At 44.8% G+C, this 23442-nt stretch overlaps 1 protein-coding gene across 1 annotated transcript in view; it reads left to right on the top strand.

The window, feature by feature from the left end:
• Positions 1–3654: 3654 nt before the first annotated feature.
• The window catches only part of LOC147439995 (GTP-binding protein OBGC, chloroplastic-like), a 28840-nt gene continuing 9052 nt past the window's right edge, over positions 3655–23442 (top strand). The window contains exons 1-2 of the mRNA XM_086485695.1: positions 3655–5087; positions 5940–6213. Of these exons, the coding sequence (XP_086341821.1) occupies positions 3703–5087; positions 5940–6213 (1659 nt within the window). The 5' untranslated portion in view covers positions 3655–3702. The remainder of the gene's footprint in view (positions 5088–5939; positions 6214–23442) is intronic.

Here is a 23442-nt window from a genome sequence, read left to right as displayed (position 1 = left end):
CTTGAAGGCTCTACGAAGAGCTCTCGTCGAGTCCCACACACAAGCAATGATTTGGAATAATGAGCAAATAGATGGATTAATTGAAAATGCAAATTACTAGGAAATCTGTAATGGAAATGGCCTATGAACTTTGAGAATAGCGGAACTAAGAGAATTAGAGTGAGCATTTCTATGAGACTACTTTGAGAACATAGAAGGTGAACTTAATTAGTGGTAGCAATATAACCATTATACTTAATTAACTTGGCATAAACAATACTTTTGCAAGAGAGATAATTAGAGAAACTGAAAACAATTGAGGAACATATTTATGTGGAACGGGCTCCCATCAAGAGAGACTTGGTACAATACAATCTTTGTGTTCCTTGTGACCTAGGTGATGCAATGAATATGGAAAGATTCATGCATCACGAGCATAACATAAACTTTGTAAAAGCATTAACCATTCCCGGCCTCAGTCCCAAGGCCTCAAACACCTTTGAAGGTGGAGAGCTAGCAGGGAATGAGGGTAGGGAAGAGGAAGAAGAAGTAACATACGAGAAAGAGATAGTTCCTCACTTATCATCACTATTCTTGCATAGCATAGCATAATAGCATAATAATGATAATGAAGAAGATGGAAAGCTTAAGCATTGAAGCATGGCTCTTGGTTGGATTTGCATTCCATAACCAAGAGTGTTGGTGTAGGCTCTCAACTTCTCAACAAGCTTGGAGAAGGAGATGGAGCTCTTGCACTTTGCATTTCATACAATGTGTGTGTGTGTGTGTGTGTGTGTGTGTGTGTGTGTGTGTGTGTGTGTGGAAGAGTATACCCCCCAAGCTAGCCCCTAGCTTCCTTGGTCGACCCCCCCTTGAAGCTCATGCTGGAAGTTGATTGGACCCCTACAAGCCTAGCCAATCACATGCAGAGTGCATATCAAGCAACCATGCTAGCCTTAGGACAAGTGTCCCCCTTTAACCTTTAAGAGAGAGGACTTGATAAATGCATAAACAATTAATTAAATTAGCTAAATTATCATTGGACCCCTTGAGAGGCCAACCAATAGGCTTTAGGCACCTTATGAGGGAAACATGAAGAGGAACTTGACATGTGTCCTTGTTGCCTCTTTGGACTAGGCTTGCCTTGTGTGAGGGTGTGTGTGTTCTCTCTCTTGCCCCTACTTGTAGGGCTCGCCCCCTCTCATGTAGGGATCCTTGTTGACCTTTGAAACACCTTAAGCCCCTCAAGCTTGGGGAAGGTTCCCACCTCAAGCACAACAAGCATCTCAAGCACCTTAGTCAACAAGCACGACAAGCACCTCAAGCACCTTAGTCAGCAAACATGACAAGCACCTCAAGCTTGGGATGGGTTCCCACCCACAAGCACATCCCTAGCTTGCCTAAGGTCAAAGGACTTGTAATACTAACCTTTGGAGGTCTTTAATGAAGCTAATCCTAAGGTCTTTAAGCTCCATTAGCTAGCCTTGCTCTTTGACAGACCATCTCTCATTTGGACCCCTTTAACCTTGGCCCCATGTTGAGATAGATCCATAAGCACGTGTCTATATTCTAACACTTGTTCTCGTTTATTCTCCCACATTAAATGATCACTTTAATATGAGAAAATCATTTGGGTTGGTTAGATATTAGATTTTATGACAAAATTGACACCAAAGTATGTTCTAAATGCAAACGCAAAAACGAATACTAATCCTCTCCCTAATCAAGCCTAGCCATGGAGGGTAGTGGCCTCTTGGGTGTGCCAAGGACATGCCCACACATAGCTAGATTAGGGCCTAATTAGTCAGAGATACATTGGAAAATGCCAATGGATCGTAACAATGATTAAGAAATACTAATCGCTCTAATGGAGATTCTAATGACAGTAGCGCGCAAATGCATATCAATAAACCTAGCTAGCATACCATAGCTCTAATACCAACTTGATGGGAATGTGATCATGCTAGCTAAGGTGGATGATAGTCTACAGACAAACATTATGCACCCAAGTGAGTGTGTGTATGCTATATTGTTACTCAAGAAAATTAGGTGCCAAAATAGATTAACTTGGACTCATAAATACAATCTTGAGTAGTTGGCTAACCCATCACAAGCTCATCAAGAGACAAGAGACATGTAATGCAAAACTTAGAATGGTTGTTTGTTCATGAAAGGAGCTTTAAGGAGCTCTACAACCTCACACCTTTACATGTGGGATAATTCCACCTCTTCTCTCATTCACTCACACTCTAGTGACTCTAGGACAAAGCCCATACCTTACAGGCACGGCAAGAGAAAAGCCCTCGTTTCATTTCTCTCCTGCCAGTAGGGGTACCGACTGAAGTTTATTCTAAATGAGGGAATCATGAGCAGATGCTCGGAGAGATTTAGAGGAGAAAATGGGGAAAGCACGCGACGTGTGGAGGCCATGCTCTTCCCAAATTGGAAATCTAGAAGATTGTTCTCTCTCTCTCTCTCTCTCACACACACACACACACACACACACACACACACACACACACACACACACACACACACACAACAGAATTGCAACACGCCCTCAACAAGCCCCACAACTGACAACAAGTGGCATGTCTACCTTTGGCACACTAGCATCTTGCCCACCGAGCTTCCTTATTGTGGCCGTTGCCCCCCTCGAAAGAATCCCTCCGTCCACCAAGAAGCAAGAGTCAAGGCTCTTGAGACTCAGATCCAAGTCCGCAAACAGGAGAACGCAGCCCTCAAGCAACGACTACACAAGCTCAAGAGCTCACAAGAAGCGGAGAGTCAAAACCCTGCTTGCAAAGGCACAAGAGGTTGAAGCCTTCCTCGCCGAGGTCACAATTGTTCAAAAGAAATTCCACAAGGTAACGCATGGAATCACAAAGAAGATCTACACCGTAATACAGGTGCCTTTCAAGAACGCCAAGTACGAGAATCTTTCAGCCTCAAAGTGAGAATTGAGGGACTTTTATCACCTTGGTGCACTGCCGAGGACACACTAGAAGATGCAATCGCCAAGCTCAGTGACATCCTCCAACCAATCACCATCGAGCCCAATAGAGTCTCTTGGATCAATGACACAAACAGACATGTGCCACCTGAGCACTACGTCATCACCTTCAAGACAAATTAGAGGGATATTTTGGTAAATTTTCTTAATTTTTATTTGTGATCGAAATTCATGGCCACATTCTTATAGCAAAACATAGAAACATTGCATTAGCAACTCCTCGTAGCACTATCTAACTCATGATATTATTGAAGCCAAGGCTGTGGGATCAATGGCAGAGAAGTGCGGGCACGAAACTAGAGACGCGCACAAACGTCGGTTGTGAAAAAAGTAAACAAGGACATAAAAAATAAACACGGGCATAAAAAGTAAACAAAGGCATGAGGGGGGTAAACAATGACCAACTTTATAATAATGTGAATTCACATGGGTGTCAACAAGCTTCATGCACCTACGTGGTTAGCTCATTAGGCTGCCAACCTCAAGGTGATGGGTTTGAATCTTTGGCCGCCGTCGCCATTGAGTTTTGTTTACACCCTTCCTCCGCACCTCGATAGCGCATGCCACAGCTTTGGGATCATTAAGACCCCGTGTCAAATAGTGCCGAGGTTAGCAACTGCTAATAAAAGACTACTTTGGGTCAACCAGTTATTTGATAAGATATTTCACCGAATTCAAAGTCCTATCAAGTGCCAGGACTCCGGAGCAGGATGGCAATGTCCACGCCGCATTCCCTTGTCTCGTTGCCAACTGCAGCTTCTCGCCCAGCATTGACAAGCTCCGCCCGCTTCCTTTTCTCCATCTCCTGCAGCAGCAAGCGCAAGAAGAAGGCCTCCGCAAAGCCCAAAGTTATAACCCCCGCCAAGCCCACGAGGCGGGATATTCCCGAAGATGATTTTTCACTGGGTATAGGGGGTGGTGCTTCCACCCTCACAGCCCTCCAGCCTCTTACTGATGAGCAAGATACACTAATTGAGCAAAAGCAGAAGCTTGAGCTTCAGCTCTCCCAACAAAAGGTTACTCAGAAACCTTCCTTTAACCCGTCTGCACAGCCAACTACAGACCCACTATCATGGTTCACCTTGGCTGCATATGAGCCTCAAATTGTTATGCCAGAAGAGGAAGCTGACCCAGATGCTGATGTGGACTCTACCTATGATGCTCCTCTTGTGTCGGATGCTGCTTCTTATGAGCTGGAAGATGATGAAGGGGAGAATGACACTGTTGAAGAGAAGGATGATGCTGCCTCCGATGCAGAATTTGAGTGGGTTGAAGTCAATGCTTTGAGCTCTGACCTTCGTGAGGATAGTGATGACGAGGACGTGGATGAAGAAGTGGAAGTGTTAAGTGCGGATGACAGTGACATAGATGAATATGATGAAGCTTATTTGGAAGCAGATGCAGCACTTGCACACTTTGAAAAAGAAGCCAAGAGGAAGTCAGTCTCTGTAAAGAGAATTTCCTTGAATGGATCCTTGCTATCAGAGGATGACACTGAAGATGTATCAGATAACGATGAAGATGAGGTTGCATTTATATCTAGGAAATCAGGCAATAGAAGGCACAATATGCTTGATGAATATGATGAAGAAGACGAGAAAAAACAGCCGAAAAGAGGGATTCCTGCTGTGATGAGATCTTTTGACAAGGCAAAGGTATATGTCAAGGCAGGCAATGGAGGCAATGGAGTTGTCGCATTCAGAAGAGAGAAGTATGTGCCTTTTGGGGGCCCCTCTGGGGGAAGTGGTGGTAGAGGTGGCCATGTGTATGTCAGATCAGACCCCTCTTTGAATTCTCTTCTTTGCTTCAGAAAGTCTGTACACTTTCGTGCAGGAAGAGGCAGCCATGGAATGGGCAAAAGCCAAGATGGAGCAGCTGGTACAGATTGTATCATTGATGTTCCCCTAGGCACTGTTATAAGGGAGGCGGGTGATGGTATCTCTGGTCCAGGAGAGGTTCTGCTTGAGCTAACAAGGCCTGGTCAGTGTGAATTACTTCTTTCAGGTGGTCGAGGAGGCAGGGGCAACACTGCCTTTAAGACTGGTCGCAATAAGACTCCTCAGCTTGCAGAGAATGGAGAGGAGGGTGCAGAAATGTAAGCATTGCTAGTTTTTTTATAAAAAAATACACTTTAAAAAAAAATAATTATATTTATATTTTGGGAACTTGTTCTTCTGGAAATTGACATTGTTTTAGGCTTGTAATAACCACAGTGTGCTAATGTGACAGTATTGTGGCTGGAAAAATGAGAAAATGGTATAGGAAATGCTTGTGTGGGTGGTTGACCGTTGGCATAGGGAGCCTTGCAATGGTGAAAGGTCTCGTGTTTACATCCATTGGGCATCTGTTTGTCAATTTTGCTCTTGGAACTCACCTTTGTGTTGAAACTTTGGACGAACTTAGGCTTGCTTGTCCCAGGTAAGCTAGAAGAAAGCACCTTGTGTATATTTATAGCTGCTAGATATGTGAAAAAAAGGGAGGCTGTAGAGTGCATGATGTGGTTAAGGGGTTTTAAAGTATAAGCTCGCAAGTCTGCGTTAATTCTTATCATTACCAGTTTTGTGGGCTTAAACAAAAAACTTCGCATGAGTTAGCCTGTTTTCACTATGTTTGGCATGCCATGTAGCGGTTTGAGCACTTGAAGTGGTTAGTACTCCTGAAGGTATGGTATGTATGTCTGTCATCATTCGCATATCCATTGTATCAGCTCAACAAGTGGTAAGTGTCCGTTAAATGGTGCATGCACTGATTTTTGCTTAGTGGGAATGAACAAGGATGGCTTTTGTAGGCTGCTAGTTTTCTCTGTGTCTACTCTAACTATCTCAAGTGTTTATGCTCCAGGCTGCAATTTCTCTTTGTAACCAACCACTGAGATGTATTTGTTGCTTGCTTTAAATTGGGATCAATAATCACTTAATCTTTCTGAAAAATCAGTACCTTCTTGTAGGTGGCTGGAGCTAGAACTGAAACTTGTTGCAGATGTAGGGATTATCGGAGTTCCCAATGCTGGAAAAAGCACTCTTTTGAGTGTGATTAGTGCAGCACAACCTGCAATTGGTGCTTATCCATTCACTACGCTTCTGCCTAACTTGGGAGTTGTACCTATAGGATTTGAATCGACAATGGTGGTTGCTGATTTGCCTGGACTACTTGAAGGTGCACACTTAGGCATTGGTCTTGGCCATGAATTCTTGCGTCACACAGAGCGATGTCGAGTCTTGGTATGCTTTTCTGTGCTGGTCAATGCACTGCTTGCCGTCAGCCATGCATGCAGATACTTTCTTTCTTAGCCATTTCTTATGCGTGTGCAATAGGTTTTTAAAAATTTGGTTAGAGTAACTATGGTCCCTAGATTGTGGTCTTCCACACCTTTTCTTTGAGTAGTCTCAGACACATTCTGCTTTCATTGGCTTTTTGCAAGTTTATATGAACTTTTAATGAATATTGAATGATAACATACTGCTTATTCGGGGAAAATTGGACCTTTCATTCGTTTACCGATGTATTGCAAGCTTAGTGCTACATTATTTACACGGGGAATGGCAACAAGGTCTTTTCGGGTTTGAACTTAAAACATTTGGTCGTGACTTGATTTTGTGACTGATGAAGGCAGCCATATCCCACAAAGGGTTCTAACTCATAAAGCCTCACCTCAAACAAGGATGTCAGGTCAACATCAAGCACTCCTTGGCTATCTCAAATATGAAACCAAGTAAGAGGTAGAGGAAATCATAGAGGGTGTGAATCTTCTTTTGCATATAAAAAGTAGTGAGTAGATGGTTTGAACTCCTTCCCCATTCTCAGCTTTGCGGGTGCAGGCGCCATCTCTTCATGAGAGGTTCATTGTATTTATGCTGAATATTTACTACAAAAAGAAATACTGCCAGTTGCGCCTATTGAGGGGCCAGTGCTTTGTGAGATGAACTCTGTCTGTATATTTCTCATCATTCCCCCTCTCATTCTACCTCATTCTTTCTTTCTCTATTATGTTGTGTATGAGTTGAGTTTTCTCTTTTTCTGTTGTGTCATGTTATGAATTGTGTATTCTGATTCCATATCCATCAATGGCTGGACTCTCAAGGTGACGCCTTTCACAGTCCCAGGATAAACAGAAGCCCTTAGCCTTCATACAACAATTTTACATAGCTTTTCTGGGGGGAATCTCATAGAGGCCTTCAAGATTAGGAAGGCTTCCTCTTTCTTCAAGGGGAATGCTCCCATAAAATTTGAATTTGACATACCCCTGAAGAGGCAGCCTTGACACTGAATTTTCTTCACCTTTGTATTCAATTTTCCTTTTGTTCCATTTATCTAAATGTAACACCATTCCAATGCTCCTTTTTGCCAGCATAAACCAAACCGGTAATTAGTATGAATATGAAGGCAAAGTGGTGATCCACACCCTGCTGCAAGGCCAAGCTCCCAAAACATGGCTTGGGTTCTTAATCTAGATGCAGTTGTATTTGGGGTGGAAGCTGTAATGTTTGCACATGGGTCAGGAGTTGCTGCTCTCCGCTCACGCATTGTGAGTGCATCAAGTGGTATCAGAGCCATGCTTGTTGCCTTGGACGTTGAGATGGATCACGTGGGGGTCTTGATCTTTCTAATTTGTGTTTTTGAAGAGTGACAGGTAACCCAGGAAAGAAGGGCTTGTCCAGCCTCCCCTCATTCCTCTTTTCCACTCATTGAGAGCGGACCTTGCACATTGCGGGAGGCCAATCGACGTGAGGTGGGAACGAGCGCAAGGCCGCCAAGGGGTGCACGCGGAGGAAGGAGTTGAGCTTGGGTAAGAGAAAAGCCTTTTTAAACGCAGATTGCAAGCAATACTAAGTACCAAGAATCCCAAGTACCCCAAGAACCCCAAGTACCGAAGTACCTCAAGGTTTCCAAGTACCCAAGTACTCAGTGCATGGTCATCACCAGAAGCGGAATGGATACTTTGCGTGAAGGTGATGAGAGTGGAATTGGAGGAGAAGAAGTCCCTACACCAGAAGGTCCGTTTCCAGATCCTCCTCCATTCCCATCTACGCCACGGAATGAACCAACTCCTACAGAGACTTTGATCAAGTCTATGATGGAGATGATGCTACAACAAGAGGCTTAGCGCACCGCCATGGACAAAGAATGTGAAGAATGGAGGGTAGCTATGGAGCTCGAGTGTGAGCAAGCATGCGAAGCTCAACGCATAGCTGCTGAAGAAAAGAGGGCAACTATGGAGCTAGAGCGTGAGCAAGCACGCGAAGCTCAACGCATAGCAACTGAAGAGCAGCGGGCGGTTATGGAGCTAGAGCGAGAGGCGCATTGGGACCAATGCATGAAAGAGTTGATCCTACGGGTACCCCCCGCAGAGTGAGCCACTCAAGGTGTTAGGTGCAGCGGAATAAATGTTGAACTTTGCTCAAGATGAGTGCTCTGAACTGTGCTCAAGGTTCCTTTTGTTCTTATGGAAGGGAGAGCCTTCCGTTCTTAATGAGAGAGTGCAATGAACACAAACAAAGTGAATGGACACTGTGCGTGAAAGTGTATGAGACTGAGAGATAGAGAGAGAAGAGAATACAACACCAGAGACGTAAACCCTCCTCCGAAGGCCCCACTCTCGTTGGCGAGAGTGGTCTACTATTGATTGCACAAACTGGTACAAAGTGGATGCATGTGACTGATGCAAGTCTAGGCTAGATTGATGACGACGATGGGGATGATGAGACCGATCTAAGGGCTGAAATCTGATGCTTTTGTACTGCTGTCCAAAAACGCAATTGGCTGAAATCTGCTGCTTTTGTACTGCTGTCCAAAAACGCAATTGGCTGAAATCTGCAAATCTTTATCTGCTGAATTCTGACTCTATGTCGGTGACGATGTCGATGGCGACCACGACGCGTTGAAAACGTAGATGCTGAAGTCTGCGTTTTCCGGGCCGAAATTGTAAACCTTGCAGAAACTGACCGTGCGGCGAGGAACTGCTACGGGAAGGTGAGATCTGCGAGGTTCGGGACTTCTTCTGCGATGGCTAAGGGCTGAAAACTGAAAAGGCTGGGGTTTCGTCGCGGAGAATCTGCAAAACGCTGGGGCTGATCTGCAAACCAAAACGCTAGGGCTGAAAATCTGCTCTGCTGCAGCCGGTTGTCCTTCAAATGCAAAATGCTAGGCTGATCTGATGTTCTGCTATTGCCGGAATCTGCAAGTGCAAAAACGCTGGCTGATCTGGTCCAAAAAAGCTAGGTGGTTGCTGTGGAGCGAAAACGCTAGGCCTCTTGGGTTTTACTGAGAAGTTGCCTGTTGAGCAAGGTGCTCTTGCTGCCTCTTTTGCCAATTAGTGCTAGTTTAGGTTTGCTTATATACAAACTTACTCAATTTGCCCTACCTACTTTCCAACAAAAGTCACTTAAAAATAATAAGTGAAAAATGTCAAAAATAGGTAAAATAGGCTAAATGCACTAGAAAATTTCCCTAAAGGATTTTGATGGATTCTGATGGGAATGCTTATGATCATGCTGTGTGCAACCAGAGGATATGTGAAACCGGCCTGTTCAATCCAAAAAGGGCGGTAGACTTTACTTCAAACCTTGATTTAGCTTTCACCCATTATTAGTCGTCTATTTTACCTGTACTTTCAAGACACAACAAAGGGGAGAGGGATATAGGCTGCTAGATTGCACCTGTATGAGTAGACAGACACCAGATTGGCCCCTAACTTAGGCGCCCCTTTCGGTATTTCTTTATTGTTCAAAAGAGGGAATAAACGCTGAGGTTCCCTACAAGCTGCCCCGCACAAACTCGGCTGAATTTCCACTGTTCCCGCCCGATTTCGGCAGCATAAGTGTACTAGAACCCTTCACAGTCAGTATTTCCACGCATTGGCCGACTTTCCCGACGCATACGGGCACTTTGCAAAACCTGGCAAGAATCTGCAGCACGCTGAATTCTCTGTTTTCAGCCCTGAAAATGCGCCAGATCACCTGTACAGCGGTCCCCTTGCGTCCCCGAACTTCCTGGGGGTATTAGGGTCCGTTTAGGGCCAAAACCCTAAACCTGCAAAAATACACAGCAGGCTGTAATTTACTGTTTCGGGCTCCGTTTCGCGTGTCGGTCGCATCCGTAGCAAGTCCTCGAGCTCCCGCACCTGTAGGGCTACTTGCCCTTTGAATCGGACGAGATTTCTGGCGTGAAACCTCTCCGAATTCACCTGTACCTGCGGGGGGATTAGCCGCTAGCTAATCGAGTACCTGTACAAGAGGCTCTTGCCTCGGCAATCGCGCATGAACCCACACAACTGTACATTGGGCAAATGAGGAGCCCACTAGAGGGGCATAACATACTGCCAAAGGGGAGAGAGAGGGCAGTGCGTAGCGTGTAGGGCATCACTCCTGGCACCGCACTGTGCATAAGAGGGAAAGCAAGCACTCCATAGCTCTTAACCTGTGACAAATCTGAAAAATGAGGCTCTCCCTCCTTCAAATTCAGCGCCACTTCTTGTTGCATGAGGCAAGTGCACCAGAAGGTGCCACTTGGCACATTTATAAGCATTTTCCCGTTTCGGGGTTGCCGTCTAAAAATATCCCAATCGGTTGCCCAGTTGACTTCACGGCAGAGTAAGAAAATGTTCCCCTTGTCATTCCGGAGGCAATGACGTCAACACATTTTCAGGTCCCAAAATAGCAGTTCCCTAAATTTTAGGAGATGCTGCCATTGTATCTTTCTAGGTCATCCGACCCTCTTTGTACACTGCGGCCACATCCAGAACTGAAATGTAGCCTCTGTAGCAAAGGATTCCACTTTGGCTAGTCAATGACCCCACTTGGCTAACCATAGTCCTTGTCCAACCTTAGTGCTCTCTTGCCCTCAGGCCTGGACTCCCTCTGGACAGTTCCACACTAGCTATGTAATGCAGGGCAGTTAGATTTCCCGAGGGGTGTTTCCAAAAAGTGAAAGTAAATAGATAATAAGAAAGAAATCAACAAAAAGGATAGATAGTAGTCACACGCTGGTGACAATATGCATCTACACTAAGTGACTGGGCATGCACGGTCTACAAATAGACTCACAAAAGTGCCAGATCACTTCCTATTTTAGACTGACTTGACTAACTGAACCCTGATCATGTTGTAGCTTGTCCACGGACATATAGGGTTGGATGTGTCACGTGACATCCCCTCCTTTTCAAAGTGAGGTACTGGTACCGAACTGTATGGCATCGAGGGAGATCGCCAATAGCATCTAGAAACCTGGAAGGGACTCTTCGTCGGCCCACTCTGATGTGTGGGTCATGCGGTACTTGAACTTCATAAAGGTCTGCAACGCTTGCTTCTTTGGGCCGCGCCAAAAGCGACACAGTCTTCTGTGGCTCCTTCAATGCTTCAACTTTGTCGAGAGTCATGCTTCTTTCTTCTTCAAGAATCTCCATGGCTGAAAATTCCTGAAACCATTTCCAACGCAAAACCATGAACATACCTATTCCTAATAGATTGGGCATGCAATGTAGATGAACCAATAGACGGAGTGCCAAATCGTTCACCACATACATGCAAACAATGAGATCGAATCTCTCTCTTCTGATCTAAAGCAATCAACTGTGGCAATTCACAACGGAAATGCCTATGCTTGGTGCTGATACTTTCATGTGCTCTTTCTACAACTCTGTCGTGCCAAGGAAGAGACATGGAATGTGACTCATAGTTACCCGGAACGGGAACGTGGAACGGAAACGGGAGGGTTAGGAACGGGACGAGAACGAGGAGGAGGAGGGGGGGCCGGAACGGGAACGGGGCTGGAACGGTCAACCTAGAGTAAGGATTGAATTACCTCCATTAAGCTTAGTCCCAAATAAACTCCTAAACAACCCCAAAACTGTCCCCTAACCTGCGCTCAAACTGCACCAAATATGTTTCCCGAACAACCCCAAATCTATCCCCAAAAGCCCACTTTTTTTCACCCAAATGTCTCCTTTTACCCGTTTCACCATTCCGCCTCATGTTCCGCCCATTCCGGAACACCGTTCCGGTTACACTCCGTTCGGGAACAGCGTTCCGTTCCCATCTCCGTTTCGGGAACGGGACTTGTCCAGAACGCCGTTTCGGAACGTTTGGGTTGTGTTCCCCCGGTTCCCTGTTACAGTGATGTGACTTTCTTAAATGCATACTTATCAGCTTTTCTTGAACAATCCGCATACATTCGTGCTCATTCATGAGTGAAACGTGCTCAACGTACAATATGTCATGCCTAGGAAAAGGGATCACATAAAAATGATGGCGAAAATACAGTAAATGATCACGAATGAAACACTCGTATAATGCATGCGTACTAATTATGCGAACACATAATACTTCTTGTAAGGGTTCTTTGAACCTAGGCTCGAGAGCCAAGATTGGTTCCTCTTGAGGGGGTTCTTTGGATCTAGGCTCAAGAGCCAAGATCGGTTCTTCGTGATTGATCGAATCTGCAATTAGGTTAGCTTCACTAGAGAGAGTATCAACTAACACATCATCCTTGTGAGCAATCACATCATCTTCATGCAACTCATCATGACAAAGTACGTCTGTACTTGAGTCTTTTCGTGATTCTGTGCAAAGTACGCCTGTACTTGAGAAAGTCACAACATCTCTTCCATGTGTCGGTCGTTCATTGCCTTTCTTGCTTTCTTCTCGCGATCAAATTTGGCTTGTCTTTCTTTGGCTTCCAAGCGTGCTTGCTCGCTCTCACGCGCTATGGCTGCCATTCTTTCTTGGTATTCGTGCTCCATTTTTGCTTTTCTTTCTGCTCTTCTTGCTTCGCGTTCTAACTTTCTTTCCATAAACATCTGGTCCAAAGCCTCCATAGGAGTTAGCTGAATCCTTGACGTAGATGAGGAAGGGGGAGGGTTGGAAAAACCTCCTGTTGGGGAAAATTCTTCTTCGCCTCTCTCATGCTCATCACCTCTAAGCGAAGTATCCATTCCGCTTTGAGTGACGACTATTCTGAAGTAGTGGGTTCTTGTGGTCTCGGGTTCTTAAGTTCACGAGGAACTTGGGTTCTTGGGGTTCTTGAGTTCTTGAAATTCTTGCGGCGGGTCTTGAGGTTCTTCTTTTGCTTGCAATCTGTGTTTGAAAAGGATCTTCTCTTCACCCGAGTTCTGCTCTTTTCCGCGGGCGCACCCCTTGGCGGCCTTGCGCTCACACCAAGGTTGCTTTTTCCCACCTCACGTCAATTGGCCAGCCGCTAAGTGCACGGTCCGCTCTCAATGAGTGAAAAGAGGCACAAGGGGAGGTTGGACAAGCTCTTCTTTCTTGGGTTTCCTGTCACTCTTCAAAAACACGATCAGGAATCGACACGCCCAAGTGAACTTGGGTTCGTGCGACCTCAACAAGCAAAAAAAAATTCTATGGTTCTTGTGGTTCTTTCCTTGAGTGATATAGAACACTGCCAAAGCTCTGATACCAATGTAAGGTGCAGCGGAATAAATGTTGAACTTTGCTCAAGATGAGTGCTCTGAACTGTGCTCAAGGTTCCTTTTGTTCTTATGGAAGGGAGAGCCTTCCGTTCTTAATGAGAGAGTGCAATAAACACAAACAAAGTGAATGGACACTGTGCGTGAAAGTGTATGAGACTGAGAGATAGAGAGAGAAGAGAATACTATGCCAGAGACGTTGTAAACCCTCCTCCGAAGGCCCCACTCTCGTCGGCGAGAGTGGTCTACTATTGATTGCACAAACTAGTACAAAGTGGATGCATGTGACTGATGCAAGTCTAGGCTAGATTGATGACGATGACGGGGATGACGAGACCGATCTAAGGGCTGAAATCTGATGCTTTTGTACTGCTGTCCAAAAACGCAATTGGCTGAAATCTGCTGCTTTTGTACTGCTGTCCAAAAACGCAATTGGCTGAAATCTGCAAATCTTTATCTACTGAATTCTGACTCTATGTCGGTGACGATGTCGATGGCGACGATGCGAGGACGACGCGCAGAAAACGCAGATGCTGAAATTTGCGTTTTCCGGGCCGAAACTGTAAACCTTACGGAAACTGACCGTGCGGTGAGGAACTGCTGCGGGAAGGTGAGATTTGCGAGGTTCGAGACTTCTTCTGCGATGTCTAAGGGCTGAAAACTGTAAACGCTGGGGTTTCTTGAGGTTTGGTCGCGGAGAATCTGCAAAACGCCGGGGCTGATCTGCAAACCAAAAACGCTAGGGCTGAAAATCTGCTCTGCTGCAGCCGATTGTCCTGCAAATGCAAAACGCTAGGCTGATCTGATGTTCTGCTGTCGCCGGAATCTGCAAGTGCAAAAACGCTGGCTGATCTAGTCCAAAAACGCTAGGTGGTTGCTGTGGAGCAAAAACGCTAGGCCTCTTGGGTTCTACTGAGAAGTTGCCTGTTGAGCAAGGTGCTCTTGCTGCCTCTTCTGCCAATCAGTGCTAGCCTAGGTTTGCTTATATACAAACTTACTCAATTTGCCCTACCTACTTTCCAACAAAAGTCACTTAAAAATAATAAGTGAAAAATGTCAAAAATAGGTAAAATAGGCTAAATGCACTGGAAAATTCCCCCGAAGGATTTTGATGGATTCTAATGGGAATGCTTATGATCATGCTGTGTGCAACCAGAGGATATGCATCTACAGTAAGTGACTGGGCATGCACGGTCTACGAATAGACTCACAAAAGTGCCAGATCACTTCCTATTCTAGACTGACTTGAATAACTGAACCCTGATCATGATGTAGCTGGTCCACGGACACATAGGGTTGGATGTGTCACGTAACACAAGGAGGCCGGCAAGTCATCACGTAGCGCAGGTAGAGACAACGACTCCAGTCATTGAGAAGTTGACTTTCAGTAAGTATGATGGTAAGATGGATGCTTCTGTGATTCATTCTTGGTTGCGTCAATTTAATGATTATTTTGCGACTAACAAGAAAAACAATAACAATAAAGTTTTTACAGCTACCTGTATCTCTCAAACGATGCCATTAATTGGTATCAAGCTTGGCAAGAGGCACATTTGGCGGAGCATCTTGAGCATGCCTCGGCTGGCGTACCCCTCTTTCAGTTGGGTCGACCTCTAAGACAAGCTCAGGGCTCAGTACACAATCCCACAGTTCAGAAAAGAATCAATCATTGCATGAAACGAACTTCTCTTTACACAATCCCACAGTTCAGAAAAGAATCAGTCATTGCATGAAACAAAACTTCTCTTTGTCATTCATTCTCTACAATCTGAGAAGCATTTTTTGCATGATAGAGATACCATTTTTAGTAAGGATCATCAAGCCTTCAAGTGGCTACACTATGTAACGAGTACACCTTGAAGTGACCGTCAAGCGAGATGGTTCTAGTCTTGTGAGCAATTTGGCGGTTTGATTGACTATGTTCCTAGTAAACCTAACCCAATTGCATATACAATTAGTCACAAAGGAGAGATCTTGGCTTTTGAGTTGAGATCCATAATACTCATTCAGGATCAGGAAGTATCTTTTGTTCACATGAAGAGTCCGTATGCATTTTTGGAGTCTCATGATCTCTTGTATTTTTGTCACCGTCTTTGTGTGTTTACCTTCTCATAAGAAAATCATATTGCACGATGCACATGATTCACTCACGGATGAGCGCAGAAGCATGAACCGCACTCTAGAAAGGATAGAAAGTTTTCATTCAAAGAATATACAACGTTTCACCATTATAGATCGTGTCACTAAAGTTTGCATGCTCATTGCTTGGCAAGACACAATCACCGCAAGAGCATTAGCACGATTGCCCATCAAGCATTTGTATTCGTTTTATAGTTTGCCAAAGTCGATAGTTTTAGGAAGAAAAGTCAAGTCTAGATGACAGTTTTAGCATGTATTCATTGAAAGGCTTGGCACTCTGTCACATTTTTCATCTGCATTCCATCCACAATTATTTAGGAAGCATAGTCCTTTTCCAATCACCAGAAAAATAACAGACATGTCTATGAAATTGTGGTTACAGTTGTTTTAGGGAGATATCTGGCCGGAGATTCTTGAAGATGAACCTGAGATCGTAGACGAAGTTGAAGACATGGACTGAAGCAGATTATTCTGCATCGTTTTGAGGGCGGTCCAAAGTGCAGTCCTTTTTTGAAGTTCAAGTACCGCGGCACGTACACAGCAGAGGGGGTCAACAAAGATTTCTTCACAGCTTATCTTGAGTTGTTGGTAGGCTACAAGGAAGCCATGTAGCTCGGTACTAGTACCTCACCTTGAAAAGGGGGGAATGTCATGTGCACATCTAACCCTATGTGCATGTGGAAAAACTATAACTCCTGTTTCTAGGGTTTAGGACAGCCTAGGAAGTGTTCTCGCACCCTTGTGAGCCTGTACGTAGGAGGTGCATGTCCAGGCACTTTAGAGTAGTTATATACCCTCTGATTGCACAAGAGTACAACCCATGTCTGCTGGATGTAGACATTAGGGAGCAGGGTTGTCTTCCTACCACGTAAGGAACGTTTCGTACGTCCTCTGGGAGACCCGTCTGTTCGAAAAAAATTGACCGTTGGAGGAATTTTTAAACCATTTGAACTTTGAGCGCCAAACAGGCTGCAGTTTATGAACATTGGGGCTTGGGGCATCATAGGCCCATAGTGCATTATGCATATGCAAAGCCTCTCTCTCTCTCTCTCTCTCTCTCTCTCTCGTCCCCCCACATCCCCCCCCCCTCAAACACACACACACACAAAGCCACATGGCCATGGCACATGATCTCTCTCTCTCTCTCTCTCTCTCTCTCTCTCTCTCTCTCTCTCTCTCTCTCTCTCCACATGATACATCTCTCTTTAACCCTCCTCTCCCTCTCCCCTTAAAACCTATATAAGGTTGCCCACCCTCTCTTCTTCTCGGTATCTCCCTCAAGCTCTCTCATTCATCAAACCCCCTACTCAAGTTCTCTCCATTCATCAAGGGCCAAGGCTTCAAGCCCCATACTCCATCAAGGGTTCAAGCTCCCTTCATCTCAAGCTCTCCATTATTCCTTCAAGCTCCCTTCATCTCTATTCTCCATCACTCTACCTTCTTCTCCTTCAAGCCCTCTCCATCACTCTCAACTTCAAAGCTCTCCATAATACCGTCCGCTCTTCATGAAGCCTTCGCGAAGCATTGCCGCTACTTTGAAAGGGTGAAGAGTAAGCAAAATGTTTGCAAATGGTATTGCAAACATTGCTTCAAGACCATGACCTCAAGCGCCACCCGCCTTATCATCCACTTGACTAAGATGGGGAGGGCAAGTGGGCCCTTTTCCGAATATCCCCGAGGACATTCTCCAAGAGTGCAAAGCAAAGTATCTCCCCTTGAAGACGCGAAGGGGGTTGCAAAGGCATCAGAAGAGGTGGTGCCGCCCGACCATGATGTCTCGGATTTGGGAGAGGATGCTTCTCCATCAATGTTCGTTGCATCCGGCGCCGTTCCCATGGCCTCCACCAACGGAGGTAGCGTGGTGGGCGGCCTCCAAAGCAAGCTACTCTTGCACAAGCGGTGGGTGTAACTTCCGGTCCTTTGTCTTTCCTCAAAGAGAGGCAACGGCAAGCAGAGATAGAGATTGCATGCACCATCATTGAGTGCAATCTCTCTTTCCGTATTCTTCGCACGGACTGTTGGGAACGCATGGTGAGGCTATTGCCGCGGTTGGTCCATGGGAGGGGTGGACAGGAGTGTCATACCATGACATGCGCACCAAGAAGCTTGATGAAGAGAGAGTGCGAATCGACAAGTCTCTTGACCCCGTGCGTGTCGGATGGGAAAAGTATGGATGCTCTGTTCTCACCGATGGATGGAGTGATCGCAAGAAGAGGGGCATCATTAATATCTAGCGGATCTACTATGGTGGACACCACTTTGAAGAATGTGCCTATTTCTAGGCCTACGGATCCTAGAGAGCTAGAGTTTGATGATGAGGGCAACATCCTTAGTGAGGGAGATTATGGTCTTGCATCTAGTGCATCTGATTCAAGTAGTGTAGAAGGCGAAGACGGCTCCAACAGGCAGAAATTGTCTCCTGGAAAGTCGAACAGTGGATTGGTCACACAACAATAATTACACGGTAGTTACTACAGTAACTTCTAGAGGCTATAAATAGGACCCATTACATTGTAATTGGGTTGCTTGTCTTTTGACTTCTTACTCTTAGTTCTCTTGGTTTTAGCCTCCTAAGCAGTTCCTGAGATACAATCTCTTCGCTTGTAACTCCACTTTGTAATCATTACTACTGTAGTCAATTGAGCTTCAGTTTGTTATACCTTGTATTGGTTATTCATAAACTATGAATCTGACTCTGAAATTGTAAACACTTTTCCAGTCATCCAGTCTGTTTCTCATTCCAGTATACTATTTCAGTTCAGTTAACTATTTCAGTCCAGTTTCCACCTTCTATTTTAGTTTCACTGACTGAACTGACGACTTACCAGTAGCTGTAAATTTGAACACTGGAATCAACTATCTGAAGAGATCGGCTCCAATTCCATTTTGGCGATCACGGTTGTTAGAGCTGTTTGCTCGTTGACCGGAAAACTCTTCTCCCAGTTTGAATTTTCAGCTGAAGTGATGGCACCCAAAACCAGTCGTGGTTGTAAACCAACCTACCGTGTTGACCCTATCCCTAAGGAATTAGAAAGAGATTTTGATCCTAAGAATGAACCGGTGACTGAGACTAAGGCTCAGGAGGAGCACAGTCATGCTGATGAGGCCAAGGACTCTCAACACTCCAATCAGTCCAGAAGAAGAAGGGCTAAGAGGGAAGAACACAAGGCTAGGAGTTCTCGGACCACACATAGGGATGAAGGAGCCAAAGGCAGTAAAGATAGTCGCCACAGTTCCAGTAGAAAAGTCAGGGAGGAGACAGATTGATGAAGAAATTGATTGGGATGCAGATGCAGACCATCACAAGAAATCTTCAAGGAGGAGTCAGGTTCCTAAGGTCAGAAGAGGCAGAAACGATGCTGATCGACACGATTACACCTCTTCATTGAAAATTTCTTTTCCAGTGTTCAAAGGTGCAAAGAAAGATGATCCGGATGTTCATATCCAAGCCTTTGAACAGTATGCTGAGTTGAAAAACATTGATGAAGATGACTGGGGGGAATACTTTCCTCAGACACTAAAGGATGCAGCAAGGAAATGGTACTACCATTACCAAGCTTGCCAACTCAGATTATACAACAAACTGCTCAAAGCTTTCCGATTGGAATATTCGGATAACAGAGGAGATGAGGATATCCTCTGTCAACTGGATAAGATAAAGCAAGGAAAATTATCAGTCAGAAGTTATGTTGAGAAAATCAAGGAGCTGACGAGGCAGTTGCAGGAACCACTATCAGAAAAGAGGTTGCGAGCATGGTTTTTAAATGGTTTCTACAGTAAAAAGCTTAGGGAATAGGAGGTGCCCGCACCAACAAAGAAATTTAATGATTTGGTGCAGCGAGCCTTGAAGCTGGAACAACAGGCAAAGAAGGAAAGGAGTCACAAGCAGAGGAGGTCCAATAATAGCAGTACTTCTACTGAGAATTCTGATTCCAGTAAGACCTCTAGTAGCTCGGAAAGTAGCTCAGATGAAAAGAGCAAAGACAAAGCCAAGAAGGGGTCTTGGTCTAGAAAGATTGATGAGATGGCCCGGCAGATTGCTGAAATCAGCCAAACCAGACAACCAATAAGAAGAATGGAAACCTGGTGTTCAAAGTGTAAATCCAAAGATCATGTTTCCAATGAATGTCCACAGTGTACTTACTGCAAAGCCTATGGCCATTTATGGAACAACTGTGGTATTCGTATTCATCATTTCAAGAAGGAAAAAGATCTGTCTGTGGTGGCATTTACCAATGCTGAACCAGTTAGAGTGGAGACTACCAATGTACCCCAAGAAGAGAAATCAGGTACTAGTGGTACTGGTACTAGGCGCGGTAGGTACCAAGCGGGTACTGGCCGGGGCCGAGGTTGTGGTAACTTCCAATACTGAAGCCTGAACTGTTATACTTATGATAAGTATGGGCATTTTGCGGCTCGGTGACCAGAAACACATGTTATTGCGGCTACTAAGGCGAAAGCTCCAGAGTCAGTTCCTGTACGAGCAGTTACGTGCAGCAAAGGGGTGGTCATTGAGGAAATCCCAAATAAGCCGGCGAAACCTGTCAGTCCTGAAAGTAGCAAATGGGCTCAGCAGAGAGAGGTGTGGAAGGCCAAGGGTAAAGAAAAGGTTTTTGATGAATGGTAGGAGCAGAGAGAATTGGCGGCGAAAATCACAGAGGATTTAGCCAAGAAGCTGCCAGAGCAGCCAGAGATTTCTTATGCTCAGGGCATTCAGAAGATACCAGCTCAGTCTTCTGAGAAAGCTCAACCAGATTAGTCAAGATTTGGGATTCCTGAGACCATGTTGACTGCAGTTCAGAGACTGATGGAAGAATTAGGGACTGATAGAGGAGTTGAAGGCACTAGAACAAAGGAATGGTTTTTTGCAGAAAGTTATGATTCTTCAAGTTCTGATAACAACTCTGATCATGAGAGGAAGGAAATTCATGTCAAGATTTGTGACAGAATTCAGAAACTCACAGTTGAGCTAGATGACATTAGAAAAACTTTGCCTGAAGCAGTGAAATTCATCAGACAGCGAAGGAAGGCTAAGGCGGAAGCCAAAGCAGTTGACTTGATTGTTGTCAGAGATGATGAAGTGCCGGTGATCCAGGTAGATTACAAGGTTAGAAAACAGTGGGAGCCACTATCTGGTGTCATACTGGATGGAGGAGCAAGAGTAAATATCTTGGGGGCACATCTTCAGCAAAGGATAGGAATTACAAATCTGAAACCAGCACCTTTCAAAGTTCGAATGGCGGACTATCGAGTGGTGCGAGCAACTGGTATGATAGAGAGTATGCAGATAAGAGTGGGCAAAGAAAAGTTCAAAACTAGCTTCCTAGTATTAGATGTGCAAGGTGCATATGGGATGCTACTGGGGCGCCCATGGTTGCGAACGACACAGGCTATTCACGACTATGCTAACCAGACTTTGACAATACAAGGTGCCAGTCGCAGAATTTAGATTCAGACGAACAACTCTAGGAGTTGGAGAAAGGAGTGGCGACTAGAAGAGCTTTGCCAGAAGTATAAGGTGAAGAAAATTGAGAGGATGCTAGCGGCAATGAATATTTTTTCATTAACCGAGATAGATCTCAACGCAGTGTTATTGGACAAGGATCAGGCTGAAAGCAAAAGAAGCAATTTCCAGACCAGTTCACTAAACAAAACTCTGGAGAACGGCCAGTTAAGCTGATTGGAAGGCCAGAAGAACCAGTTGATTCCAGTACACCAGTGGTTTCTGAACAAGCACACTCTGAAGAAGTTACTGAAAGTCAGAATAACAGTTCAGAGCTCAAGGCACTGTCTTGGGATTATGTTGAGGAGTCAACCAAAAGAAAGGGTGGTGGGTCTATCTGGTTGCTTCCGGATGATCAAGAAATAGAGGAATGGAATCTAGGTTCTGAGGAAAACCCTAGATTGATCAAGGTCAATAAACATCTGAATCCTGAGATGAAAGAGAAGGCCCGACGTATGTTCGAGCAGTACAAAGATGTGTCGCATGGGAGCATACTGATCTCAAAGAAGTAGATCCAGAGGTATGTCAGTATCGAATACCATTGAAACAAGATGCTAGACCAGTGTGGCTGCAACGATACTGAATGAATCCAAATTATGCTAAGAAGGTCAAGGAAGAGATTGATAACCTTCTAAAGTCTGGGTTCATTATTGAAGTAGCCAGTAGTGATTGGTTATTTCCTATTGTGGTGGTACTCAAGAAGAATGGAAAGCTTAGAGTATGTGTGGATTATAGGAAGCTGAACGCTCAAACCATTAAGGATCCCTTTCCATTACCCTTCACGGACATGTTGCTTGATGAAATTGCAGGTTATGAGATGTATAGCTTTATGGATGGTTATAATGGCTATAACCAATTACAGATTGCTCCTGAGGACCGGAGTAAAACCACTTTTATTACCGAGTGGGGAGCATTTATGTATCTGGTTATGCCATTTGGTCTCTACAATGCACCAGTCACTTTCCAACGATGTATGATGGAAATATTCAGTGAATTTCTTCATCGATTCTTTGCCATATTTATGGATGACTTCACTGTATATTCAACAGAAGAAAAACATTTACTTTTTCTGGAAATGGTTTTCCAGTGCTGTCAGGAAAAGCGGATCTGTTTGAACCCATTCAAATCTGTATTTTTGGTATGGAAAGGACAGCTATTGGGACATGTAGTGTCCAGGAATGGTATAGAAATGGCCAACGACAAGATTCAGTGTGTCCAACAGGCCAAAGCGCCTCGCAATGCATCAGAGTTAAGTTCTTTCTTGGGATATATCAATTTTTATAGAAGATTTGTGCACAAGTTTGCTTCCCAGGCATTACCTTTGTATAAACTCACAAAGAAGACCAGCAAGTTCAATTGGACTTTGATGCTGAGTGAAAACGCTAGGGGATGCTGCTTCATTGGCGAGGATGCTGATGCAAAACGCTAGGATCTGGGAGGTATGGCGATGACCACCTTGATGGAAATGCCAAGGTGCTGAGTCCTTTGCTTGGAGGGGATACCACCAAGTTCTTGTTGAGAAGTTACCTGCTGAGCTTGGCTCCTGTTGCTTCTTCTACCAATTAGTGCTAGTCTAGGTTTGCTTATATAGAAACTTAGCAAAATTGCCCTACCTACTTTCCAACAAAAGTCACTTAAAAATAACAAGTGAAAAATGTCAAAAATAGGTAAAATAGGCTAAATTCCCCTGAAGGATTTTGATGGGAATGCTTATGATCATGCTATGTGCAACTAGAGGATATGCATCTACACTAAGTGTTTGGGCATGCACGGTCTACGAATAGACTCACAAAAGTGCCAGATCACTTCTAATCTAGAGTGACTTGACTGACTGAACCCTTGTCGTGCTGTAGCTTGTCCACGGACACATAGGGTTGGATGTGGGCAACTTCCCCAGATGCTCATCATCAAGTACAGATGGCGTGGAGTCAGAAAATGATCCCAGCGACTAACAATGTTGACTTATCCTCTGATGAAGAAACCCCAAGCACTTAGTTGGCTCTTACTGGTTAGAAGAGGAAGCAAAGTTACCCGGAACGGGAACGGGAACGGGGGCCTCCGGAACGTTTTTGGAACACGCCCCCCCCCCCCCCCCCCCCCCCCCCCAAAAAAAAAAAAGGGCGGAACAGGAACGGGGGCCGGAACGGTAAGTTGAAAATATGCTTGAATTAGGTTGGATTTAACCTATATGTTAGTAGAGAGCCACACACACCCATTAGTCCAAGTAGAATCCTATTTAGGCATGCTCTGCAATGATTCTTTAGTCTTTAAGGGCCAAGGCTTACACGCGATTGCGCAATAGTATACAATACATGAATTGGGATCATTCTTCACACACAATACATGTATTGGGATCATCCTTGACAAAAGCATCTTGATTCTTCATAG

Source organism: Adiantum capillus-veneris, chromosome 16 (assembly GCF_014529385.1).
Source record: "Adiantum capillus-veneris isolate H3 chromosome 16, ASM1452938v2, whole genome shotgun sequence".
In the NCBI taxonomy this organism is placed as follows: Eukaryota; Viridiplantae; Streptophyta; class Polypodiopsida; order Polypodiales; family Pteridaceae; genus Adiantum; species Adiantum capillus-veneris.
This window is presented reverse-complemented; position numbering and strand designations above follow the sequence as displayed.